Source organism: Mchenga conophoros, linkage group LG15 (assembly GCF_057382185.1).
Source record: "Mchenga conophoros isolate Kocher_MC1m ecotype Shallow Benthic linkage group LG15, M_conophoros_male_GT1.1, whole genome shotgun sequence".
Taxonomy (NCBI): Eukaryota; Metazoa; Chordata; class Actinopteri; order Cichliformes; family Cichlidae; genus Mchenga; species Mchenga conophoros.
In genome coordinates this window covers 30,388,869-30,414,975 of record NC_140540.1, presented here as the reverse complement: position 1 = coordinate 30,414,975, position 26,107 = coordinate 30,388,869, and the positions used below count along the sequence as shown (strand labels likewise).

Genomic DNA, 26,107 nt, shown 5'->3' with positions numbered 1-26,107 from the left:
TAATACCTCAAATCTTCCCCTTGCGGGCTTTTAATTGATGGCAACTGAGTGGCATTTTGAGCTACGGTGTGACCCCAGATCTAGGAGGTGGGTGGAGGGAGACACCAGTGAATTCCCTCAGCAGTCTGATTACACCACCCAGCAATTTTCCATGTTGACATTTTCTAAATGTAAAAGACCGCACAGTCAGAAAGTTGAAGGTTGGATATTAATCATCTACCACTTTTGTTCTAAAAAATGTGTGGGGTTCAAGGAAAGGAAGTAAACAACACTTATTCGGTGACATCTGTCACGGCATTCAAATGAAGTGAAAGAAGTGATCAAATAAAAACCTCGTTACAGTGAACTTTTAATGCACATATAAAAAAAACATTTCTTAGTGGCGATCTAGACGACGTGACAAAAACCTGACAATCACCCGACTAGTTCCCTAAAAGTCAAGATCAAGTGATTTAAGAGGAAGTTTAAGATGATGAATATTCAGACATTTCATGATGATCACAGTTCAGTGGCTGTGGTCCAAATACATATATATCTCATTCGTCCTCTGTCCTCCCTCATCTGTATCTACTCTTCTCCTTGTCCTTGGACCTCTTGGGAGAGCGACTGCGGCTCCTGTCCCTGTGGCCTTTATCGTGCCCCTCTTTCCCATGTTTGACCCGGGACTTGCTGTGCTTGTGGTCCCTGTCTCTGGAGCGAGATCGTGAGCGTGAACGCTGGCGGCCTCCCTTTCTGTCCCGCCTGCCCTCCTCACTGTCCTGGAAAAGAAGGAGAGGCAGAGTATGTTCAGTAAAGCAGCTCGTCTTTAAGTCCATAAAGAGAAAGCTACAAAAAATGTTCTCTTCTCTCTTTTGGTTACTGGTATTTAATATATTTTCATCAGTACACAATTGTAGGATTTGCATACGTATGGAACAATAAGCTCTATTATTACCCGGTTTCCAGCGTGTTGCACAAAGCATCCTGAGGGTGGTTTGCAGCCTTAATGCTGCTAGGCTAGCAATCAGCTCATAAACTGTTTCAGTTTCAGGAGATTCTGAAGGCGTGTGTCATGCAGGAAATAAATTTGCAGTAACTGAAAATGACGTCAGTCAGCCGAGAGTTATGTTCAACTTGTAAGCCTGAGAACAAGGATCAGTCAAAAGGATTGACACAAGATAAGACCTGACAGATAACGCACAGGAACAAATTTCATGTTTCGCTTTTTCAAGGTAAAAGTTGCTACTTTCCCCTCGGACCCATGGCATCTCTGGGAAATGAGTGTTTCTCAGGCACTCGGGAAAATATTTTCCAAGAATCTTATTTTGTCTTCGTTTTTCAGGTAGGGCTGGATTTATTCATGCACGAGCCGTTTTTGTTTATCCGAAGTTCAGACATAACAGGAAAATGCAGGTTTCTCTCAAATAAAGTAAACGACTAATTATTTACTGTCGGCGGGCAGGAAGTCCTGCAAGGACTCCTTCTGATCCAGAAAAATCCCAATAATATGACCTTTAAGTTAACCTTTTACATACACTGAGGCTATTTATGACATGACTGAAAGATCCACATATTGTCTGACACTATTATACATTAGACACAAGTTCAAGAGCCAAAAAAATTGCAAGTTATGCAGCAAAAAATTTATATTTACAACATGACTGATCAATGTCACGTTACAAAAACAACAGTGTATTTCTTTTCTTTTAAAAATGACCATAAATGTTTGAGTGTTAGCATTTACTGCTATACTTAAACATGAGTAGAGCAGTTACACAAATGCAATGATATAAATATTGCAATGAATTCTGTCCTGACTGGTTTCACTCCACATCCAAAGTTGTAAAAAAATAAAAACAACCAATCTATTCCATTCTTTTCCCTGTGGAGGTGTTGATACACTGGGCTCTTTTCTAGGCAAAAGAGCCTAGAAAAGAAGATCTTAGGAGAATAATTAAAAGTAAATACTGACTGGACAAATGTATAATTAACCAAAGAAACAAGGAAACACATCACATGATAAGCTGGGGCTATCTTGACATCTGATACCATCTGTGAAAAACATGCTGACTATTAAATTCCATATGATGCAGCTGAACATGTGACACACATGTTTTTGTGGAGTCATTGCAGAAATGAGAACAAACGGTTTTTAACACAATCAACAGACTGTCCACAATGTGCTGGGCTACACACTGACAGATGGTTTTAATGGAAACGAGGAAACTCCAGATATCAAAGGTCAGTGTGTAAACAATGGAGTCGATCACTTCATAACCTAATTAGGCAGCCAGCCAGGTAACTCCTCGCCTGTAAACACAGACGCTGTAAAACACACTCAGGGACGGTTGTAACTGACAGCGAGCCCATCACCTAACGAGGCAGATTTCTGTCAAACATTTATATTCAACTGTGTGTGTTGTGTGTATAGACCTAGACTAAATAGGGCTCAGTGATGCACTGTGATTGCAGCTCTGTATAACAAAGGAAATAACTCAGTGAACACAGTATAATTATTTCAGACCCTAAATCAGGGATGTCCAACTCCAGGCCTCAAGGGTTGGCGTCCTGCAGGTGTGTTGTCCCTGGGTCAACACACCTGAATCAAATGATTAGTTCATTATCAGGCCTCTGGAGAACGTCAAGACATGTTGAGGAGGTAAATTAGCCATTTAAATCAACTGTATTGGTTCAAGGACGCATTTAAAACCTACAGGACCTTGAGGCCTGGAGTTGGACACCGCTGATCCGAAAAATCAATACTGGTTCAGTCTTTTGCCAAGTGAACTGTAATGATCTTTGACCTTTAACATGTTATCTGAGGCTCGTATAATGAGATGTACCTCTTGTGTTTTTTACAGTTTCTCAGAGCATTGCTGGGAGGTCCGATCTCTGAATCACTGACAACTGTCTTTTCCACTTGTGAATAATCCATCTTATTGTCCATGGTGGAATTCAAATTGTTGGGAATGACCTTATAACCTTTCCCAGACCGGCTTCTCTAAAACCGTCACCGATATCTTTCCTCTGTGGTGCGGTGATAACACTCTCTTGAACAGTTCAGTCCCACACACAACCAAAACCTCTGCTGTTACAGAGGTGCTCGAATCGTCTGATCATCAGTTAAACAAGTGCAACACATTTTCAGGACCTGACTGCTGCTTACTCTCTTACACATCTCCTTCATTGTTATTATGTTAGCTGGATGTGACATGGGCAGTAGAGCTTGTGATTACAAGCTTCTAAACTATTTAGAAGACTTTTCTAAATATTAATATATTTACTGTGTATAACAATATAGACTGACTATTTATAATCCATGTAGCCCACCTTTTCTATAAGTAGAAATCAACTTATTGGAGGTACTTTGGTTGAGTGAGTGGGAGATGTGCAACTATTTTCTTGATCAATTACTGTCATCACTGATATATCAGAGTGTCTGTTTTCTTTTTGAAAAAGTCAGAACCTGTACCAGGTTAAAGCAGTTATATGTGCACAAGAAATAACATGATAATAACTGTATGTTAATTAAAACGATCCAGTTAGTCTTTAATAAAGGTGAAGTGTCACCTCATGTAGAGGCACGCATCTGCCTCTGCCTCCGTTTCATGGTAATATTCTTTTACTACTCCAAGTGTTACCAGCACAAGTACTGATGATAACTCTTAGAACACGTAATACCTTCATCTGCTGTGTGAAATTTATATTTCTATAATGATACAAAATACAGCAGCTAGTATGACTAACTCTCTTTACCACTGGGTTAAGATGGTTTAATCCCTCAGAAAATTCAACATGAATTTATAGCTAAAGAAGTTATGCTCTACTTTAACATGAACCGTGCTGCCACTCTTTAAAACAAAGGAAAACAAAAAAAGAAAAGAAACTATGACCGGGACATGCTTTTTATGAATATAACTGTGTAGGACTGTGATCCTTCACAGATGATGCCAAAACCAGAGTTATGTAGGTTGCCACAGGACAGCATCCTGTCCCCACCGCGCAGAAAGTCAAATATTCAAAATTCAGGACTAGTGACTCACAGTTACCTCGGTTTGATTCTGAAATGAGCACCTGCCTGACTGGAAGTGATACTTTGATGCTAGCATATTTTTCTCAAACAGCACGACACCTATAAGGGCACTGCACGTGGACAAACTGTGCTGTCACTAAAGGGAACTAAATATTAGAATAGTTTACCCGTGGCAATAAAGGAGCACTCCACATACTGTTAAAAGCTTATCCTAAACATTGGCAAACCACATCTGTGACCACTTTTAACTCATTTGTGTCTATTCATGCTTTTTGTTTTCGCCATATATCTCTATGGTTTTTTGTTTATTATAAAGTTTAATGCAACCTGCTCCGAGACTGCAGTTGTAAATGAGCAGTTTTCCGATGATCTGACATGATTACACTTTATGTGTTTGGTATACTGATGTTCATTACCATGTGTTACCCTGTTAAATAAGTGGAAAAATGGAGTGTTGTCATTGTCTTCTGACCTTTGACACCAACAAGGCATTTTTACACAGACAACTGCATATCAGTGTATATGTCTCGATGCATGCTCAGTCATCCAGATAAGTAAATCAAAAGGTTGCTTCTGTGATCAATGTATACTCTCCGTTTTTTTGGAACATTCTCAGTAAACCCAAGAGACTATTTTGTGGAAACATCCCAGTAGACCAGCAGTTTCTGAAATACTCAGACCAGCCCATTTGCCACATTCAAAGTCACTTTAACAATTCCCATTCTAATGCTCAGTTTGAACTTCAGTAGGTCATCTTGTTAATGTCTAAATGCATTAAGTTGCTGTTGTGTGATTTGAACATAATTAAATAACACAAAGATAAATATTTGTGTTACTGGACAGTTAAAAGGCGTACCTAATGAAGTGGCTCGCATGTCTTTAGGTGCATCACTAACAGAATTAAAAACATTTCTAAAACAATTCTTACTGATCAGCGAGCAAAGAAAAAAATGTTATGTCATGTCATGGACTGACTATTACCTTGCGCTTTTTGGACTTCCTGCTGTCCTCATCATCTGAATGATGATGGTGCCTCTTCTCTTTATGTTTCTTCTCAGAATGCCGATGACTCGGTGCCTCCTCTTCTTCCTCGATTATCAGGTTGTACTTGGAACTTTTACCTGAGTTATGGAAATCTCCAGGAAGTTGAGACAGTCAGTTCTGAAAGCTCTGCCAACTCAAACCAGGAAAAGAAAAGGAAAAAACAAAAAACAAACAAAAAAAGCACACAGCAGCTGGCATGTACTGCAGAATGATATGTTGTGGCACGAAGTGGAAAAGCTGGAAAACTCAATCCCAGCCTATTGACGCACAAGGATACTCTTGTTTTGGCTTCACCTGATCCTTGAGAGCCAGTTTGGATCGATTCTCTACATCCTTCTCATAAGCTTTGAAGTCGTCTTTAGTGTATTTCCCCCCTAGGAAACGGAGAAAGCAGTGAAGGTCACAGCTAATGAAAAGGTGTGGTAATACAAAGGGAGAACAACACCACTAATGACAGAAACTTTGGTGTAACTGGTGCACTTTAAACAACATAAACTAACATGCAAACCACAAAGCCTTCAGCTTCATTACCTTTCCCTTTCCATTTGATCTTTGCAACTGATTGACTGAAGTCTACGTGAATGCGTCTGTCGTCAATGAGCACGTTGTCCATTTTGAAGTAAGCTTTCTCACAGTCTTCTTGCTGTGGAGAAAAACCCCCCCACAGTAAATCTAAGGAGCTTGGAAAGAAAAGCGTCTGGACTTCTTTAAGTTGCTTGAAGACATTTCACCTCTCATCCGAGAAGCTTCTTCAGTTAAAAAAACAAAACAAAACAAAAAACTGGTAGTAAAGCTGCTCGATAATGGTAAAAGTTGTAGTCCTGATTACTTTGCTCAACATTATAATTTAGGTTATATAACATAGCACTTTACATAGCCTCTGTAGAAATTATCCACACCCTCACTTATCTTAACTGCACTACTGTATAGCTCTGTGTAAATAATCATTCTGTACATACGATAATTTTTAATCCTACAACTGTTTACAACTTGCATAGTTCCCATTTCTGTATAGCTGTATATCTCAGATTCTGTAAAGTTATTTATTTCATATTCTGTATAGTTTTTCATATTTATATCCTTATACTTATAGTTATAGAATATTCACAACATACTTCATACCGTGTACATTCTAACATACCATAATAGACCCATTTCTGTAATATACTTACATATCTATATTATTGCTAATATATATTGTAATATATCTATATCACTAAAGCACTTCTGGATGGATGCAAACTGCATTTCGTTGCCCTGTACCTGTGCATGTGCAATGACAATAAAGTTGAATTCTATTCTATAACACACATTAAACTGAAAACCCCCTCCCACCAGGACGTTTGCATATGCAGACCAAATGGCAACGTCTACCAGCACCAAAGTGACAAAAACTGTAGTTCCTCTTATGGCCTCTTCAAAAGCAAGTTATTCTCCACAGACTGCAGTAATGCTATTTGGTACAAACATCTTGGCCTATAGACAGTTTTCAGTTTCATAACAGCTTTGCAGTGGGCGTTTCTGTAGGAATTAAGCCACCTCTGCTAATTCTGAACTCGTCTTCTCCAGTGTGTTTGTGCTGTTGTAGCATTATTAATGAATTTATCTGACAAAGCAATACATCTCATTGGGTGATTCAAGTGGTATAAAAGGTTTGTGGTTCAGTTTTGGTGACTAAACTTTTAGTATTTTATATTGTGTGCACTGAATGTAAACAGACACACTAATATATAGATGCCACTTGATAACCAAGCTAGCTAGCATAAGCTGTTAATACGTTTTGGCCTAAATATGGACACGTCTGGCTCCAAAATACATGCAAGAGCAAACCACTAATACTAAAGCTTCAATATGAATAGTCCAAAAACATCTGTGCATGTCGTTGACAGTCATGCAGGAATTAATGCGTCATCAATCATGTGAAACAAGAATCAAGATCGAGTTTTGATAAAACGTTAAGTTACTGGAAACTGAAACCAAAAGACAGCAGTAATCTGTTATATTTATGATATTTTCAGCGTTTAAAAAGCAAAAATATGCTTTTCCAAAAATAAGAAAAGAAAAAACAGATGTTCTCAACATTAATGAACTAAGCAAACAGTAAGAAACCCTCTAAACAACAGCAAGGTTTTCCAATAAGAACCATTATCAGTGCCTACTATCAGATATCCAAGAAGAAGAAAAGACCTTGAGGAGAATTTGACATTAAGTGCCAAACTCCTTAAATAAGAATGACAGGCAAAGGTATCCTCCCTACTGACAGAGATTACATGGCACGAAACCTCTCTGCTAATCATAAGGGAAAACCCCTTGGCTGGGACTCACACCATGTAGCACTACCAATGAATATTTAAACTTTCATTAATCAGAAATCAAGAATTAGGGAACATATACATGGACATCAGCTGAACAGCTGAAGTAAACAACACAGGCCTGCATTTGTTTTTTTGCTTTTATAAAAAAAAAAAATTTGGTTCTAACTTTTAAGCCATTTTATATTTGTATAAATGAATGGTAACAATACAGTATAAGTTACATACATTAGCAATAACAGCTGGGGTGTCAAATTGAATTACAGATCACAACAGGGCCCAGACGTAGTACTGTATGTAATTTGCTAACATGCTTGAATCAAGAAGCATCCTGGATTTCTATTGCTGCATATCCCATTATGTCTTCTTACATACAGGGGGTGCAGAATTATTAGGCAAATGAGTATTTTGTCCACATCATCTTCTTCATGCATGTTGTCTTACTCCAAGCTGTATAGGCTCGAAAGCCTACTACCAATTAAGCATATTAGGTGATGTGCATCTCTGTAATGAGAAGGGGTGTGGTCTAATGACATCAACAACCTATATCAGGTGTGCATAATTATTAGGCAACGTCCTTTCCTTTGGCAAAATGGGTCAAAAGAAGGACTTGACAGGCCCCGAAAAGTCAAAAATAGTGAGATATCTTGCAGAGGGATGCAGCAGTCTCAAAATTGCAAAGCTTCTGAAGCGTGATCATCATTTGGCCATATTTCAGAGCTGCAACGTCACTGGAGTGCCCAAAAGCACAAGGTGTGCAATACTCAGAGACATGGCCAAGGTAAGAAAGGCTGAAAGACGACCACCACTGAACAAGACACACAAGCTGAAACGTCAAGACTGGGCCAAGAAATATCTCAAGACTGATTTTTCTAAGGTTTTATGGACTGATGAAATGAGAGTGAGTCTTGATGGGCCAGATGGATGGGCCCGTGGCTGGATTGGTAAAGGGCAGAGAGCTCCAGTCCGACTCAGACGCCAGCAAGGTGGAGGTGGAGTACTGGTTTGGGCTGGTATCATCAAAGATGAGCTTGTGGGGCCTTTTCAGGTTGAGGATGGAGTCAAGCTCAACTCCCAGTCCTACTGCCAGTTTCTGAAAGACACCTTCTTCAAGCAGTGGTACAGGAAGAAGTCTGCATCCTTCAAGAAAAACATGATTTTCATGCAGGACAATGCTCCATCACACGCGTCCAAGTACTCCACAGCGTGGCTGGCAAGAAAGGGTATAAAAGAAGAAAAACTAATGACATGGCCACCTTGTTCACCTGATCTGAACCCCATTGAGAACCTGTGGTCCATCATCAAATGTGAGATTTACAAGGAGGGAAAACAGTACACCTCTCTGAACAGTGTCTGGGAGGCTGTGGTTGCTGCTGCACGCAATGTTGATGGTGAACAGATCAAAACACTGACAGAATCCATGGATGGCAGGCTTTTGAGTGTCCTTGCAAAGAAAGGTGGCTATATTGGTCGCTGATTTGTTTTTGTTTTGTTTTTGAATGTCAGAAATGTATATTTGTGAATGTGGAGATGTTATATTGTTTCACTGGTAAAAATAAATAATTGAAATGGGTATATATTTGTTTTTTGTTAAGTTGCCTAATAATTATGCACAGTAATAGTCACCTGCACACACAGATATCCCCCTAAAATAGCTAAAACTAAAAACAAACTAAAAACTACTTCCAAAAACATTCAGCTTTGATATTAATGAGTTTTTTGGGTTCATTGAGAACATGGTTGTTGTTCAATAATGAAATTATTCCTCAAAAATACAACTTGCCTAATAATTCTGCACTCCCTGTATAAGCTGATCCACATAAAGGTCTCAACAGCTGGTGATAAACTTCCCAGTAAATTATAAAAATACAATTTAGTGTTTCCTGTCTATTAAGATCCGCATACTTTTGCACGTTTTACAGATGAGCCAAACATTTCCCTGCTGCTTAAACATAACAGAGGATAGATTTAGGCCTGGAATAGTTCATTAACCAGAGAAGCGGTATTAACGGCAGAGCTCACAATTCAACTCTGCTCCAGTGAGTGCAGACCTGAAGACCTGTTTGGAAATATTTTGTTGTAATGAATTTACTGGTGATAAAAAACAGGATAAAACAGTAAAAGTAAAAAAGAAAAATATTCTACCCAAGTAGTGTGGGCTCAAGTCTCTTAATATAGTTAGATAAAGACCTAACAATATTAGAAAGAAACCTCAATAATCACACAAGCAAGCACTTGGTGACAGTGGGAAGAAAAATATCACTTTTAACAGGAAGAAACCATCCCACTGAGTGAACGTCAGAGGAACCCTACTGATCGTTTGATCATTATTTACACTGAGGTAGATAACTGCTGTTCCATATTTTTAAAGCAGAGCTCGCTCAAAGTTTCAAATATACATTTGATGTACTTTAACATAATTCTTTTGTTTGTTTCATTTGCAATCTATATGCTTGTAGATCTTTTTAAAGACGCACTTATGTTGCAATATATGTGACTCTACAATTAGCTATGCACTGCCTTGCATTGTTTTGCCCTCTTGTGGACGAATGCTAACCCAAATAATTTGAACCTGTTTTGTTTTTTTAAATGAAACATGATTGAAACGCCTCTGAAAGCTCCAGCGGTGTGCATGCAGGTGTTGGGATGTTCTGAGGCCAAGTGCACTCAATCAATAATTCACCATAGTCAGTGAAAAAACTAATAGTCCATGATTGTGTTCTTCGTTATCTTCTGATGGTGTAGATTTACGAGTTTACCACAGGGAGTTGCCCTTTTAATAGTTATAAGTCATTACCAGTCATAACCTGGGGCAAATTCCACAAAATCAAAGTTTTATGGTTTTTATTTTCACAATGTATAGCAGGCTGACAGCACCTTCATGATAAACACAGTCTTATATCGTGGGTTTAGTTCTCACTTCTCTATGATACCGACTCCACTGAGGCACGGCATGACAACAACATGTCACTATAAGAACATGACTGATTTCCATTACTCCTGACCAGGGTTTTCCCATCTATCACTTTCACTAAATTTATTGTATTTACTCTACTGATACTGATAGATATGCTTCCCCATTCTGCACATATGTATCACACAAAGGACAGTGAAACATGGAAGACTGTTAAAGATATACTGGTTGTGTCATGCAAACTGAAATGCCAAATGTGTACACACAAACATGTCATTAGGGACATGTTAATCAGTAAGCTAACCAGGCTAATCGTGCCCTGGCTCAAGCTCATGACACCAAAACAGATCATCACGATATCTCTAAAAACTATAAATAGAGTAAACATAATGCACTGATTATATTATTATTATTATTATTATTATAGGGGAAAAAAGTGTTTCCTTAAATCTAGAACTTTTTCTTTAAACTGTCATCACTGCAGTATACACACACTTACCTTTTCAAACTCTATAAAAGCATAACAGAGGGAGTCTCCAGTTTTCCAGTCTCTGATGATCTCACAGCTACACAGAACAAAGGATTATTTGAAGAAGACAATATAGAACCAAGGCAAAATATAATAAATAGAAATAACTGAAAAACAAGATACTTTGTAGTACTTGGAGTGAAGCGTCACCTTTTTATGCATCCAAAGCGAGAAAAAATGATTTCTAGGTCCTCATCTGTGGTCACTGGGTTCAGCTTGCACACAAACAGCACGTTTTCTGGAGGCTTCACATCTGCATCAGGGAGGTCGCCCACCTGGATGGATTTACAACAGAAGAGCTTGAGTATTTATTTTTTTGCATCTTCTTACACGCACTCTCTCACACACACACTTCAACATGAAGCTGAGAGCAGGTTTCCTTATCTTACCATCTCCAACAGGATAGCCTGAGTCTTGGCCTCTTTCTCCTTCAGCTTCTCCTCCAGTTCCTCGGCTCCTTTCCCATCTGTATCATCGACCACTTCATCTGCACCGATACGGCCACTCTGCACAGCCATGGCAGAAACATTTACTTACGGTACTGTACAGAAGTCATGCTAATTTCTTTAGATTTTGCTTCCAAGGTGCCAGACCTAATTTTTAAAGTGGTTTTTGAGCAATAGTTCTCCTGGCTTTCTGACAATTGTTCAAGTGTTTTTTGCATATTGGCTGCTTCTTTTACTGCAGTGTGTACAAGTACTACTTCTACACAATTCAGAAAGCATGTGCTTACAGCCATCTGTAAAACATGGCAAAGGCTCTGTCATGGTTTGGGGTTAAGTTTCAGCCAGTGGTGTTGGGGATCTTGTCAAAACTGATCGAATTATGAACGCAACAAAGTATCGTTCGATTCTGAAAAACCATCTGGAAAGGATCTGACTGGCAGCAGCTTAATTTTTCAGCATTACAATGATGTCAAACTCACTGCCATTGCAGTCGAAGCATACCTAGATAGAAAAACACACAACAGAACACTATCAGTCACGGATTGGACTCCGCAGGGCAGTGTGGGGTCATCTTGACAGAGAAGGCAGCCAACATCCAAAACAGAACATTGATGTCCATCAAGATCAATATTCTTTTAAACAACTTTCACAAGCAAGCTGCCTAAGAAAGTTCAGGATGTGTTAAAGAAGGTGTTTGACCTTTAAGCTTGTTAAAATTAGAATCGCAAATATGAGATAGATATCTTTTTTATCTTAGCTTTATGATCTTGCTATGAACATCTATCTAATTGAAGCTGCGGCCCTATACTCACATCCAGCTGCTCCTTGGTGGGTTCAGGCGATCGATCAGGCACCGGTAGGTCAGGAGGGTCATCGAACGGGTCGTCCAGGATCACTGTGTGGTTTATCCTACAGCAAAATGTAATAATAATAATAATGATGATAATAATAATAATATGCCCTGAGGTTTTTTTTTATTAAAGTAATAATGAACGCAGCATTAACATTATTCTTCAAGTTGATAAAACAAGTGCAATACAGTTTGTCTTGACTCGCCTGATATCTTGGAATGGGACAAAATCCTTGTCAACAAAGGCCTCATTGATTTTGTTCAGGACGTCCATGCCCTCAGTCACTTCCCCAAACACTGTATGAACTCCATCCAGATAGTCTAGGTTCTCGCCAGTGGTAATTAGAAACTAGGAAGAAACATACCTCTAGATATAGTATCTCATGTTAAACAATCTTGCAAAATATTATTTAAAATGTATTTATAATATATATTACATACAGATCTATGATTTCTGTATGAATGTTGAATATGTTTATAGATCATCTAATCTGGTCTAACCAACAGGGGATGAATAATAATGTATTTTTTCTGTGGTTACTGGTCTGAAAGCACTCAACACTGGGTGCTCATCTCATTCACCTGAGAGCCGTGCTGATCATTTCCATTGTTCACCATGGACACCGTCCCCTTCTTCTTGTGTTTAATGCGTGGCATTTTCTCCAGATCAAAAAAGCGTGCCTGGTCCCCATACAGTTTGCTAATAAGGCACAATGGAGAGCATCTTTATTTTTTGTCCAACATCCTCAATCTGCTGCCCTCTTAAAAGACGGATAAGACTCACCTATACACAGATTCTCCTCCACGACCTGTGCCAGTAGGATCTCCAGCCTGCATGATGAAGTCTCTCTGGAAAGAAGATGAAGAGTTATGACATGTTACACATATAATGTGAAGAAAAAGACAGAAAAAGTGCAAAATCTTCATTAGAGTCTGAAAAAATATGGAGAAGATTACAGATGTTAAAAGTTTCTACTGAAAAGTCTACATACGATTAAATATATGAATAAAAATTGGCAGACGACACCCAAAGGCAAACGCCCGGTGGTCCAGCAGCATTAAAACCCTGACAATGGGTTTGCTTTACGCAGTGGCAGCACAACTAAATCAAGAAGAAGCTAAAATAACGGATGTCTGAATGAAATACTCTAACTGACAAACTGCTGCATGTGTCAATTTGATAGGTTTCTTTTAGACTTTGCTGCAGGCTGACAGCAGCAACTTTGTCTCTTTATAGCGGCAATACCTGGAGTACGCACAGGTGACTCTCGACGGAATGAGAAATGAAATTACTCCAGTTATTTTAAAACTTTAGCTACTACATTTTTCTCATTTAATTTTACAATATCAAATACAAATCTAATATGAAATTATACTCTGACGTTCAGGCTTCCAGTGATCCATCCATCTACTGCTTATTGGGGTTGCATGGGCAGCAGAGAAACCCAGACCTCCCACTCCTCGGCCACTAACTCCAGCTCATCCAAGGGAACAGTGAGGTTTTCTCAAACCCGCCAAGATATGATCTCTCTAGTGCAGGGTTGTCAAATATACGATCTGGCTTTAGAAAATGTGAAGAGGGGCATAAATTGTGGACTTTTAACTGTATTTTTCCTGCTTACAAAGACCTTCCCCATGGCCATTCATGCTACACCAAAGTAACTAACTGGCAGTTAGACATTTAAATGACAGAAAAGTTCTTCTTTTATTCATTATCTGCTATAGAAAGTAATTACAGGAGAGCCTCGTTAATGAGCTACCAGAACCTTGTTTTCTGTAATTTCACAGAAAAAACAAACAAACTTCAATTTACAAGAACAACATTTGTTTATCATGTAGAAAAACTGAGACGTACTGCATGCACGACCATGCAGGTGCTAGACAAGTGTAACTAGTAAACTGTTTGGGAGTATTTAGAGACTTGTCCTGCTGATAAAGGTGAGCCATGGAACATGGATAAAGTTCTGAGGACTATCTGTCTCAAGAAAGTTGTGGCTAACAAGCAAGGAGGTACTAAAAGGAAATTAAAATCTAGACTAATCAACAAGTCTGAACGCATGGGAACAAACTTAGCAGTAGAAACACCAACCTTCCTTTCTTGCACGGTAACGTCTACATGCTGGTTTGCCATTATGGCAACAATGCAGTTTCAATTGAATTTGAATTCTGCCATATTAACTTGTTACTGGGTCCAAATGCAACACCACTTACACCCAACTTCCGCTATTACTACATACCGTATTCTGGGTTGCTTGAGGTTTCCCAAAGAAAACCAAATTTGAACCATTCACTACCACATAAAGTTTATACAGGACATTTCGCTTTACCTGCACATTGTGGATGAGGCAGTAGTTGTAGTATTTTATCTTGCATAACTTCAGAAAGTTTAAGCAAGCTGGAAAAAGAGCACAGAGTCCAAGTTAAGCCAAAGTAATTATAATTAACTAAGTCTTTATTAACAGAGTATTTATAGCAACACGATGTATGGGTAACTTTGCACAACACCGGCTAATGTTACTAAAACGAATATGAAGCAAACATGCTAACGACGGTAGCTAGCAACCATTAATTCTGTAGTTTAACGTCCCAGTGAGTGACTCAACCAGCAGCCGATTACAGAAATTAGCTACCACCAAGAGTAAGAATTTTTGTAGTCTTACTTTTAGGCCTTTCGTCTGTAAACAAATCGATCACAATATCGCCCAGACTCGTTTCAAGGAGCACCGCCATGCTGACGTTCCTCTTCTCGCGAGAAGAAAATCTGCGCCTGCGCAGTACATTTGCGTGCTCAATGTTTTTGTTTTAGCTGTCCTGCTGCTGGGAAGTGAACTCAAAATGGAAATGACGTGGTCGACAGTTTGTGTTCTATTACTTCTTTTTGTCTCAGCAACTCACACAGAGTCGTCGAATAGACAACTGAATACGGTAAGAGCCACGGAGGCAGCAAATATATGGAGCTAACTTGATCATCATAGCATTAGCTTACTGAGAGTCCAGGGCCCTATTCCGGAAAGCAGGTTTAGCCAACAATTGAGGCTAAACCTGATGAGTGGAAATTCCCAAGTTTTTTTTTTTCTCCCAGAAAGAGAGTTAACGTAATCTCAGCCTCGGATACCTTGGAAACACTTTGTGAACTTACCTTGCTCACTAGCAAGTTTTAGTCAACCAAGTCGTCCTTCCACAGACTCCTCCCTTCCTGCAGCACCTGAACACATTTTTCAATTTCCTCATCCAAATAGCACATAGAAGAGCGAATTAGTTTACAGAATTTTACATTTTACAAACACAGAAATCCTATTTACACGTTAGTTTACTGTTTTATGTACCCAGCATGAGTGCTTTTATAATCACTTAGTCGTCAACAACTGATACAGCGATTACGCGGATTTATTATCAACTCAGAATAAACTCTAAAGGCTAGTCTGCATCTTTCTAACTCTTGACTATTTCCCTGTAATAAAAAGGTTGACCGTTTTAATCAAATCTTTAGACACAGAACACGCTGATCAGTGATCAACCATATTTGTGTAATCGGTCACACTGATGGAAAAATGCCTGTCATAGTTGAGATCTTGGTGATGTGAATATGTGAGTGAAGAGGAGGCTGAAATGGTTTTGGTATTTTAAGAACTAAACCGATTTTAAAGTGACTTTTTAAAACGAGGCTGTAGAAAGTCTAACTATAATCTGATTACACATCATGTTGAAATGTGTTCACGGACTGAAATTCAGTCATTAAATTATATTAAAAAACATCCCACTGTCAACATCAGCAAACAGGTCTGCCTTGGAGTCAACTCGCACAGTGCATAAGGATCACAGATTCAGACTGGATCAAATCTGTATCCAATTCAGATCCAGCCATTTCCCATCTCATTCTGTCTGGACCTGCTTTGGATCAGTTCACAGTGGCTTATTTTGTCCCAAATCCCACAATGCAAGTAAAATGTCTAATTCAGAATATAAAGAGCTCTTTAAAAACTTTGGCATATCTTATAACATGTTTGTCTTTAATGGTTAAAGTTTACATTCATAACAGATTTGAAAATTTGTCCTGCATTTTTCAAGTTGCATTCAAAACAGGTGCAACATGAACCCAATTAACTGTAACATGTCTGCTATGGCTGCAAGAGAGACAGTGAAAGCAAATATTAGTTCACATTATAAAGGGTTAAACTGGGGAACACTAAAAGGGTTTTTTGCAAATCTCATTAAGAAATGTTTTTTCATGGGAGAAATGATAAAATCCTCCATTCAATTTTTTAAGGTGGTTACAGCCGTTAAGTACATTCAAATATAAAACAGTGATTAACTCTCTGTAACTCTTTATTTACTTGTTGCCATAGTGAACCTGCTTCCTGCAATAGAGCACAGCTACTTGTCCGGAACTGTTTTTATCATCTAAGAAACATTTCTAAACTCAGGCTACTGGTGTCAAAGGCAGAACTTGAGATGATTATTCATGCTTTTATCTCTTCTCGTTTGGATTATTGTAACGGTCTTTTTACGTGTCTTAACAAATCAGCTCTGGATCGCCTTCAGTCTGTACAGAATGCAGCGGCAAGACTTTTAACTGGTACAAACAAGAGGTCACACATTACTCCAGTTTTGGCTTCTCTTCATTGGTTGCCTGTAAATTTTAGGGTTCATTTTAAAATTTTAGTTGTAACTTTTAGAGCTCTGCACGGTGAAGCTCCCCAGTATATCTCTGACCTGCTGAAACCTCATGCTTCATCCCGAGCACTTAGGTCTTCAGGTCAGAGGCTACTGGTGGTCCCACGTACTAGATTTAAAACACGTGGGGATCGGGCTTTTCAGGCACTGGCACCTAGGCTGTGGAACTCTCTGCCGTTGTCTTTACGCTGTCTAGACTCTACTGACTCCTTTAAAAAGCAGCTGAAGACATTTTTATACAAACGGGCTTTTAACTAATTTAATTAATTTTAACTTGTATGTCTGATCTTACTGTAAAGCACTTTGTGATTTTTATCTGTGAAATGTGCTATATAAATAAATTTTACTTACTTACTTACTTACTTACTGTAAATTACAAGCATTGCAGTGTTAAACCTAATCCTTTCGTTTTTAATTACTGACCACCGTAGGAAAACATCCTAATCAATGTGACAGCGGGGACACTGGCAGACACACAGCTGCAAGACTCTAACAACTTACAGGTACTCTGTGTAAACTGCTCAGTAACCGAAGGTTTGTTTTCTGTAAGTATGAACTGCGACAATTAGTCGCCTTTTTGTTTTGTCTATTTTTTTTTCTTTTTTCAGATAAATTTAAACATATCAGTGAGTGAAGAGCAGGTGCTGGTCAATGACGTCCCAGTGGAGCTGTCAGGGGTCACTAGGTTCAACTGCCAAGCGCTTCTCTGTGAGTTTTTCACACATTTATTCAAACCACTGTGGTTTTAATCAGGGGAAAGCACTTATCTCAGCTGGAAGAAAATATACTGTTCAAATGTTAGAAATGTAAATATTATTGTCAGTGTAAATTCAGTAGAGTTCAGTATTGTTTAATCAATCATGATTTCAAATGTATATCAGATTAGAGTAGTTTATTCTTATGCTTTTCCTTATTGTTTTTGTTAAAAAAGAAAAGAAAAACCACATGGTGGTTAATCACATTAAATAAAAGTGGTCTGAAACACTTTGGGAATGAACCAAGGGGCAAGCTCTATATAAGACAAATACAGATTATTTTGGTATTTGGTGAACTGTGAGTCATGCTGTGATAGTCTAGTTAAATTCAATAAGAAAAATATGGATCTGGAAATGAACACAAGTCCACTTTAAAGTCAATTAACATTACAGTGATTGGAAAAGTCAGTGATAATGGACTTTTAGACAATCATAAATCACTAATGGTTTTTTAATGGACTACCCAACAGACAAACAGGTGCCTGGGTTCCACATTATGTTTCCTAATGTGAGTTTATCATTTTAAAAATGCCAAGTGATCAATAGGAAGACATTTTCCCATTAAGTAAGCATAGCTGAAAACCGTACTGCTGATTAAAGAAGCAATACATTTGAGCAGTTGAAGCAACAACTGAAAAAGCCTAAGTCTTCAGCTGGCAGCTTCATTAAAGTGTAACCATAAAACAGGAGAGATCAGAGACTGGCCAATAAAAGATGAAGATTCAGACATACAAATGAGCACAGACAGTGGGAAATGTGGCCTGTTCTGTTGAAGCTGCCAGTTGGAGCCCATGAAGTAAAAATTCTTATATTCTTGCTCAGTTGTGCACAAGGTCCTCCCACCAGTCTTTTAGAGACTGGTTAGACCCAACTCCAGTTCTTGTTTTCAAGGGAAGTCTGTGGATTTCTTGACAGTGACATTTCAACCTCCAATTCCTCTAATTCTGCTACATTTTGTTTGTTTTTCTTAGTGGACAGTGTCAATGGGAGCAGTGAGTTTGAGTCTGGGGACATAGTGTCCACTGTTACCCGGGTGATGGTGAGCCAGAACAGGCTATACAGTGACTCAGAGGAGGTGGTGGCTCTTCAGGTCTTCAGTGAAGTGATAGAGATGGATGGCAAAGAGGTAAACACTAATTGTACAGCTCTCTGACAGAATCTCACAATTTGTTTTTGTTTTTTTTTAATGTTAAGAATAACTCTGGAGTAAATATGACTGAAATTATCATGTGGGGACAAGCCTCTGTGGCTTTAAAGAGGTGGTGATTGCTTATACTAAACATGATCAGAGTTTAAAGCTGATGCTCTTAAAAACTTGCTTTCACATTCAAAAATCCAAAGTGAAACAGTTTATGTTCATGTAGCAACAGGAAATAGTGTTTCCTCATTTCTCCAGTACAGCCAAATCGGATGGACATAGCTTCCAGGTCTGAAATGTGAACCATATGTGGAAATCCCAAAAGTTGATTCTGTTCATGTGGACGTAGCGTTTTCAGTGGGAGAAATGTTTTTTCACTCATCCAAGTGACTCCTTCAGTCTCAGCTGAACGCAGGTTTCCCCGACCTTATAAACAGTACATTTGCACAGTGACTGAAAGTAGCACCACTGAATGAACAATGGGCCCTGATATGGTTCTTTCTAACGGCCAGCAGGGGGCGGCAATTGTGGTGGCTAAAAGAAGTTTATAAAAGTCTCTCGAAAAATGTCCCTCGCTCTATGACCTCATTAAACACTTTGCCGACGATTATGATGCCAGTCATTAGTTTTGAGTCTTAGAGGATGCAACTTAGTGTTTATGTTGTAAATTATGGTCCCCTTTAACATGCACAAAAAGCAAACAAGCCAGACTTAGCTTCTTTTTTATGGGGGCGGGGAGTTCACTTGTGATTGACAGATCACTTTAGAATGAGCAGTCAGCCTTGCTTTAACTGTGAAATTTGGATAATGGTGACAACAGGGCTTTTTTTGACCCTATGCGACCCATATCCGATCACGGTTTGACAGTGTGAACAGCACAAATCCGATATTTTCAAATCCGATCTGGGTCACTTTCGCATGTGGTACTGAATCTGATACATATCTGATGTTTTAGAAAGCGACTGCTGTTTGAACGGTCATGTCGCATTAAATCCGTCTTCTACATCACTGACACAAGACAGACGCCAATTAACAGCGCTAAAGAAGACATCGCGAACGCTTGCTGGCCATCCAGTGAAACTGTTTGGAAGACAGCGTTGGAGAAACGTGAACATTTTATTTGTACTGCATAATCTGCAGATTCTGACAGAAATCTGCAACTATCCTTTGAAGCACCGCTCCTCTCTAAAACAGCAATAAGGATAATTATTAGGCCATATCTAAATAACAAAATAACTTTATAACTTAAAGCAAAATTGAGAAACGTAAAGTCCAAAACAAGTCTTTATATTAAGGGCCATCAGTCAAACAATACTGTTTGGTCTGGGTCTAAACAGTGCGTTGTGTGTGACGTCTTCTTTTGCACATGCGGGTCGCTTTGAGGGTTCACACTAGAGCGCGTTTGCTGTCACATTTTATTTGTAGTGTGAACAAGCAGACAAAAAATTCGGATTTGATCAAAAAATCAAATCCTTAATTGAGCATTAAGACCTGCAGTGTGAACGTAGCCATTGTGTACGGCATTCTAGAATTTGACTTGTCATTCAAGTCAAATTCCAAATGCATTGTGGGATGCGCCTTTTGAGTCTGATGACTCATCCATAAAATATGCATCAAAGAGGCAGCTTAAGTATGTTTATTTTAAAAAGTTGTTGCATTTTCCTTTTTGTTTTTTTTGTGTGTGTTATTCAGGTCCAGCAGCCTGACATGTGTGAGGTGAAAATACTGATGAGCCCAGACTTCCAGAAGCTGGCCCAGTTTACCAACATCTACCCCATTGGACACAGTGATATCTTTAGGGTTCCCAGAGAAAATGATGTGGTTGTCACAGATCCACCAAATTCTAGAAAAGGTTTGCTTTTTGTGTCCTAATTGTCAGTAAACTACTCATTAGCTGTCCAGTTTAGAATATTGGCTATTAATTAATATTTAATATTTTTCCTCCTGCACTTTTCAAATCAGATGAAGAGCAGCTGATCTCTCAGACCACAAGCCAGTATCCTCTGAAGCACACAGAGACCACCCGGGAAGAGATTGCATCCCCTGGAAAACTCCCAGAGACCCCCCTGCGTATGGATCCTGACCTCCTGTATGATGTCAGATATGATGATGAACTTGATTACACTTACCCGAGCCAGCCTGATCAGAATCAAATGGAAACTCCACCCAAGGAACTTATTTCTTCTTACTCTGTAAGTGCAAGTCTGCAGTAAGATCACACTCATTCCAAACAATACAGTCTGCTCCACAAGGAGTTTCATAGGGTCGGACTGAGGATAAACCAAGGCCAGTATAAAATACTGTAAATCACACAAAGCTACTCTTTGGAGTCACAGAGTAAAAACAGGGAGCCAGAGTCTCTACTATTAGGAAGATTAAAGTGAAAGATCTGAAAAAAAATGTCAAAGTTTGTAGTTATTTTATGTTATCAGGAGAAAATATTGAGTTATTTCCATCACAAACTACACAAAGTTAGCTATACAAAAAGAAATCCTGCAATCCAGCAGTTAAAAGCACATCATTTCCTCAATTTTGACACTTCTAGTCTTCACAAAGTGAGCACATTGTTTGAAAATTTCTTCCACAACAATTAACAATGTCTCCCCAGGCCATGTGTCAGTGGGTAGAGCAAGCCAGGGAGCGTCTGCGGCGCTTCTGTTCCGAATCCCTGCCTCTCTTCTTCCTGGTCATGTGGGTGGTCGTGATCGGCGTGGTCGGATCAGCCGTCATCGTCAAGATCTTAGATGTGTTTTTCCCAATTTGTGAACATAAGTGAGTTTGTTGCATAGATACAAGATGAATGTAGCTGTTGTCACCTATTGGTTTCTTTACTCTTTGGCTGCCGCCATATTTGTTTTCTGGAGGTGGGAGTCACCATATTTAGATGAAAGGGTGGCGTGCTGAGTTGCTAAAGAATGCAAGCTTGGTTAGGAAGCATTCATATTCATGTGCAGACATGCATATTACTAACAGTTTAATGTAATGCTAGAATTTCACTCACCAGAAGAGAAGAGCAAACTTCTTGAACTGCCTCCTAACTTTAAACTTTCAAATTCAAATTATTGAGTTGCAGAAAAATTCCTGGCAGATGAGGCTGGTTCTGCTGAGTGTTTTTCCTTCCCCCTTTTGCCAAAGCGCTTGTTCATAGGGGTTATATGATTGTTGGGGTTTTCTGTTGTAGGATCTTTACCTTATAATACAAAGCGCCTTGAGGCAACTGTGATTGTGCACGCTATATAAATAAAATTCAACTGAATTTTTGGTGCTGACCTCAAGTGGTCATTAGATGAACTACAGTTCTTTTTGCATCGGCTTCATTTTTGGGACCCAGAGGTTGGGTCCCAAAAATTTTGACCCCCCCGTGATTACTTCCAACAAACTTTATTTTCTGTTTTACAGGCGCATTTTTAATGTAAACTCTGTCCCTGTGATGCCAGAGGATGAGAAGCACAATCTCCTGGAGAACATAGAAGTAGAAGCAGAGGAAGAAGAGAAGAAGCCTTGAATGAGGATCATCTTGACCGGCTCCTCCAGTTTGTTCCTATTTGTTGTTTAACCTGCGGTTTGGCATGGCCTGGTTTTGTTCTGATCTGTGAATCACCACAGCTTTTCCTGTCACTTTACTCTTTCATGGTCTTCGTGAATCTTTTCATCAGCCAACATAAGCTCATTTAATGTTAGCTTATATGAGTCCCTCAGAATGGAGATTAAAGTGAGAGATTTATGGTGCTGAATGTCATGATGCAATGAGATTAAAGTATGGAAGGCTTACGGTTACCTTACCAGAATCTGCTTTCAGCACATCATGCAGAGAATCTGCAACAGTGACCACTTTGGCTTTACCCACACCCAAAACATGTTTAGCTGTAATGCAGTTAACAAAAACAATGTCCAAGATTCAAGGGATTATCAGATGAGCTGAAGCTCTGCTTTTTGAGAAACACTTCGTTTTTGGTTTTTTTTTTTAAGTCATTTTAGCTGAAGGTCAAAGGAAAAGACTGATACCGCTCTCCAGCTGCTGGTCTTGTTTAGATTTCTTTAAAGAAATCTGCCAAAATCTTTCTACAAACAACCCTTCCTAACTGGCACCCATGTTGGAAGGTGTTTTGAAGCTCCCATCTAAATGAATGGTAAGACCCTCTCAATATTATTTATAATGTCCATCAGGACAAAAACTGGAAAAGGCCTTTTTGGTAATAACATGACATAACAGCTCTTATATAAACTCAAACCATTCAAAGTTTACTCTCTTTCCTTTGCTTCGGTAAAACTAACTGTTAGCTGCAAGGCTAACGTGATCAACCCAGTTTCCTGATGGCAGAGCTGTGCAGACACAGTGTATAGGGCATAAATACAAATGATTACATTAACATAAGTCATTGAAATTTCACCACCAGGGAGCAGTGTTTTATCAGTGGGTGTTTAGAAATGTTTTTGAATGTAAGCTTCTTTACTTCTATTTGGTAATTCTATTTCTGCCATATCCCTGATTCCGCAAGTAGCTTTGCTTTTCCCGGTATGATATTGTTGATAAGAATGTGCTCCTAATGACTTGCCTGGTTGGCTCACTGCACCATCTTGTGGTACAAATTGGTATTACACAAAAGTATAACCTTTAGCCTTTGTATCAGATCTGCTCCAAAGCTCAAGACCAAAGCAGTTTGATATGGTCTACATCCTCAGAACTGTTACTAAATGGACCATTTATCCTGTTTAGTTCAAGTTTACGTATCACTAAAAGTTTGCAGCGCAGAATAAAAAGCTAGATGCTGTGGGGTTAACCTATAAATATGGACAAACTGAGAATTTTAGAACCAGAACCAAACACTTCAGAGTTCCCTTAAAAAAAACTTTGTGTATGTAGCAGTTCTTTGTTTTTTCTCCAAAATCATTCACCTACAGCTGGAAAAAATGAAGACAGCTCTAAATGCATTAAATGTATTTAAAAGTAAACAGAGGCAAAGACACTTACTTAAATCTGTTGAAATGTCTAAAAAGACAAAGCTAAGCAGATTACTGCGTCAGAGTTTCTGTTCTGTCGCTACTAAAAAACTTCTTCCTTTGACTCGACATTACTGACGTTCATCTGTTAATTGTCTTTTTCTTTTTTTTTCACTGTGCCTCAGTTTTTGTTTTTTATAAGGATTCTATCATGAGAAGGATTACTATGTGGTCTACTTTAATCAGTATTGTTTGTGGCTTCCTGTTACTAATATTGTAGAATGTCCGTGAAGCTGTTCAGAATGTCTATGCACCTTCTCTATATATAAACTACGAGCGGACTGATACAGTCCAAGACTGAAACACAATTCTTGTTCAAAGAACGAATCTGCATGTCCTCACTATCACTTCAGTGGCCTGTGCTACAAAGTAGCTGTTCTTTTCTGAACTTGGGCTAAGCGACGCCACAATCTGGCTAAGCAGTCACACAAAGGTGGTTATCAACTGCAGAAGTTACCCCCAGTTTCCCATCTATCCATGTGTGCGTTCACATAACAGAGGAAGTGCTGATCTCAAACATTACCTGCTCCAGAGCAGGTTAAATGTTCAGCAGGTTTAGTTGACCTTGCGAAGCTTTAATCATGCTTTGCAGTGCAGCCCTCTCTGATGTTTGGCAGCTCTAGGTGTGAAGGATCAAACGGCTCAACAGGCTGCCGGTGAAAAACCTGCGTTTTCATTCATCATAAATTCACAAACCACATTTTCTCTTTTCATTGGGTTTTTTTGTTTGTTTGTTTTTATGTGCGAGGGTGTTATTTTACTATTGGTCATGCTTTTTCAAAGACATCCCAAAAGATCAGCTTGTGATGTCATGATTTTCTCTCCCTAGGGCTCAGTTAAACTGCAGTATGCATGATATACTGCGTACAACGAAAAGGTGCATGCATAGTGTAGCTAGTGACTAGAGTTTGCTGCTCCATCAACAAGTTTTCCATTAAAAATAGGAAAGTGCATGATGACTTAAAACAGTGTTGGAATCTGCCTCAAGTTGTGCAACAGAATGCTGTACGCAACACCTAGTTGGTTCAGAGTTAAACAACAAATGTTTTAATTTGGTCTTTGATACATCAGCGTGATATCTTTTTTTGGCATCTGTGTGCATACATTGTATGAATTACAGCTGGACTGTGTATTTGGGTCAGAAATCATGCTAATTAAAAGCTTTCCTTACAACCATCACATGGATATATTGTCTGATAATTGTCTTTGTATGTTGGGTGATCATACTGTGTTACTGTACAGACTAATGATCAAGTGTTATACTGGCACGTAATGTCTACCTTGCGGAGTGACCATGCACCCCTATACACCAAGCATCATGGAAGAGCTCAGAGTACAACCATAAAACTAAAAGCAAACTCAGTGTAGCTCCATTTTACAGGTGGAGGACACTGACATTTTCCCCTCATATTTTCTGACCGTTTTTCCCTAATTTTGCATTAAGCTGTGGTCATTGACACTACTGGTGGAATGATGTAATACATGCATCCTACAGAGGATGTATAGGTAGTCCAGTTCCTCCAGGATGGCACATCAAGACATGCCAGTGCCAGATTTGCTGTGTGATTCCAGGAGACAGGCAGTTAGTCTATGAGAGCTGGATAGGGCTGTAAAGGGTCCTGCATCCCTCAGCAGGACCGGTATCGGCTCCTTTGTGCAAGGAGGAACCGGATGAGCACTACCAGAGCTATTAAAAAAAAAAAAACCTTCAGCAGCACACTGGTGTGAAATGTGTCTGACCAAACAATCAGAAACAGACTTCATGAGGGTGGCCTGACATCCTTCAGTGGGCCCTGTGCTCACTGCCTAGCACATTGAAGCCTGTATGGCATTTACTATAGAATACCAAAAATGGCAGGTTGACCAGTGGCATGTTGTGCTTTCACAGATTAGAGCAGGCGAGCACATGTGACAGACATGAAAGGGTGTCAAAAAGCTACGGAGAACGTTATACGTCCTGTAACATCATTCAGCATGACCAGTGTGATGGTGGGTCAGTGAGGGTCTGAGGAGGACCATACATACACACCTCTAAAGGTTGAGCAACAGCACCCTGACTGCCATTAGGTATTAGGACGACCCAACACTAGTGCAGTGGGTCCTGGGTTCCTCCTGGTTTACAACAATGCTTCATGTGGTGAGAGTATGCAGGCAGGTCCTGGAGGCAGAGGCGGAGCCAGACATTTGAAACACCCGGGGCTTAGCCCTAAAGGGTAGTATGCATGTGGGATTTTTTTTTTTTTTTTTTGGGGGGGGTTAGAAATGACTGAAAGATTAATAGGCTCTGTTTTGAGTTTTGTTCAAAAAAGAATGACTTCATATAGGGAAAAATATATATCACATATGCAGGATGCCTTAAACTAGTTTTTTAATTAAGCAGCAAGGCAGAACAAAGTCGGGGCTGTATCAAGACTCGAGGACTAAACCCCAAT

General features: G+C 39.2%; 2 protein-coding genes across 2 annotated transcripts; one reads left to right on the top strand and one right to left on the bottom strand.

The window, feature by feature from the left end:
* Positions 1-332: 332 nt before the first annotated feature.
* Positions 333-15,204, bottom strand: ppil4 (peptidylprolyl isomerase (cyclophilin)-like 4). The gene is made up of 13 exons (XM_085245933.1): positions 14,768-15,204; positions 14,435-14,502; positions 12,892-12,956; positions 12,690-12,807; positions 12,314-12,456; positions 12,070-12,166; positions 11,201-11,317; positions 10,962-11,086; positions 10,782-10,848; positions 5,588-5,699; positions 5,334-5,430; positions 4,994-5,126; positions 333-758 (listed from the first exon to the last, which is right to left on the bottom strand). Exons 1-13 carry the CDS (start codon positions 14,835-14,837, stop codon positions 558-560), a joined length of 1,413 nt encoding a protein of 470 aa, XP_085102059.1. The 5' UTR covers positions 14,838-15,204; the 3' UTR covers positions 333-557.
* ginm1 (glycoprotein integral membrane 1) lies at positions 14,803-24,860 on the top strand. The gene is made up of 8 exons (XM_085245934.1): positions 14,803-15,032; positions 17,213-17,284; positions 17,390-17,489; positions 18,508-18,662; positions 20,367-20,526; positions 20,637-20,866; positions 21,283-21,446; positions 22,074-24,860. Exons 1-8 carry the CDS (start codon positions 14,943-14,945, stop codon positions 22,177-22,179), a joined length of 1,077 nt encoding a protein of 358 aa, XP_085102060.1. The 5' UTR covers positions 14,803-14,942; the 3' UTR covers positions 22,180-24,860.
* The last annotated feature ends 1,247 nt before the right edge of the window (positions 24,861-26,107 follow it).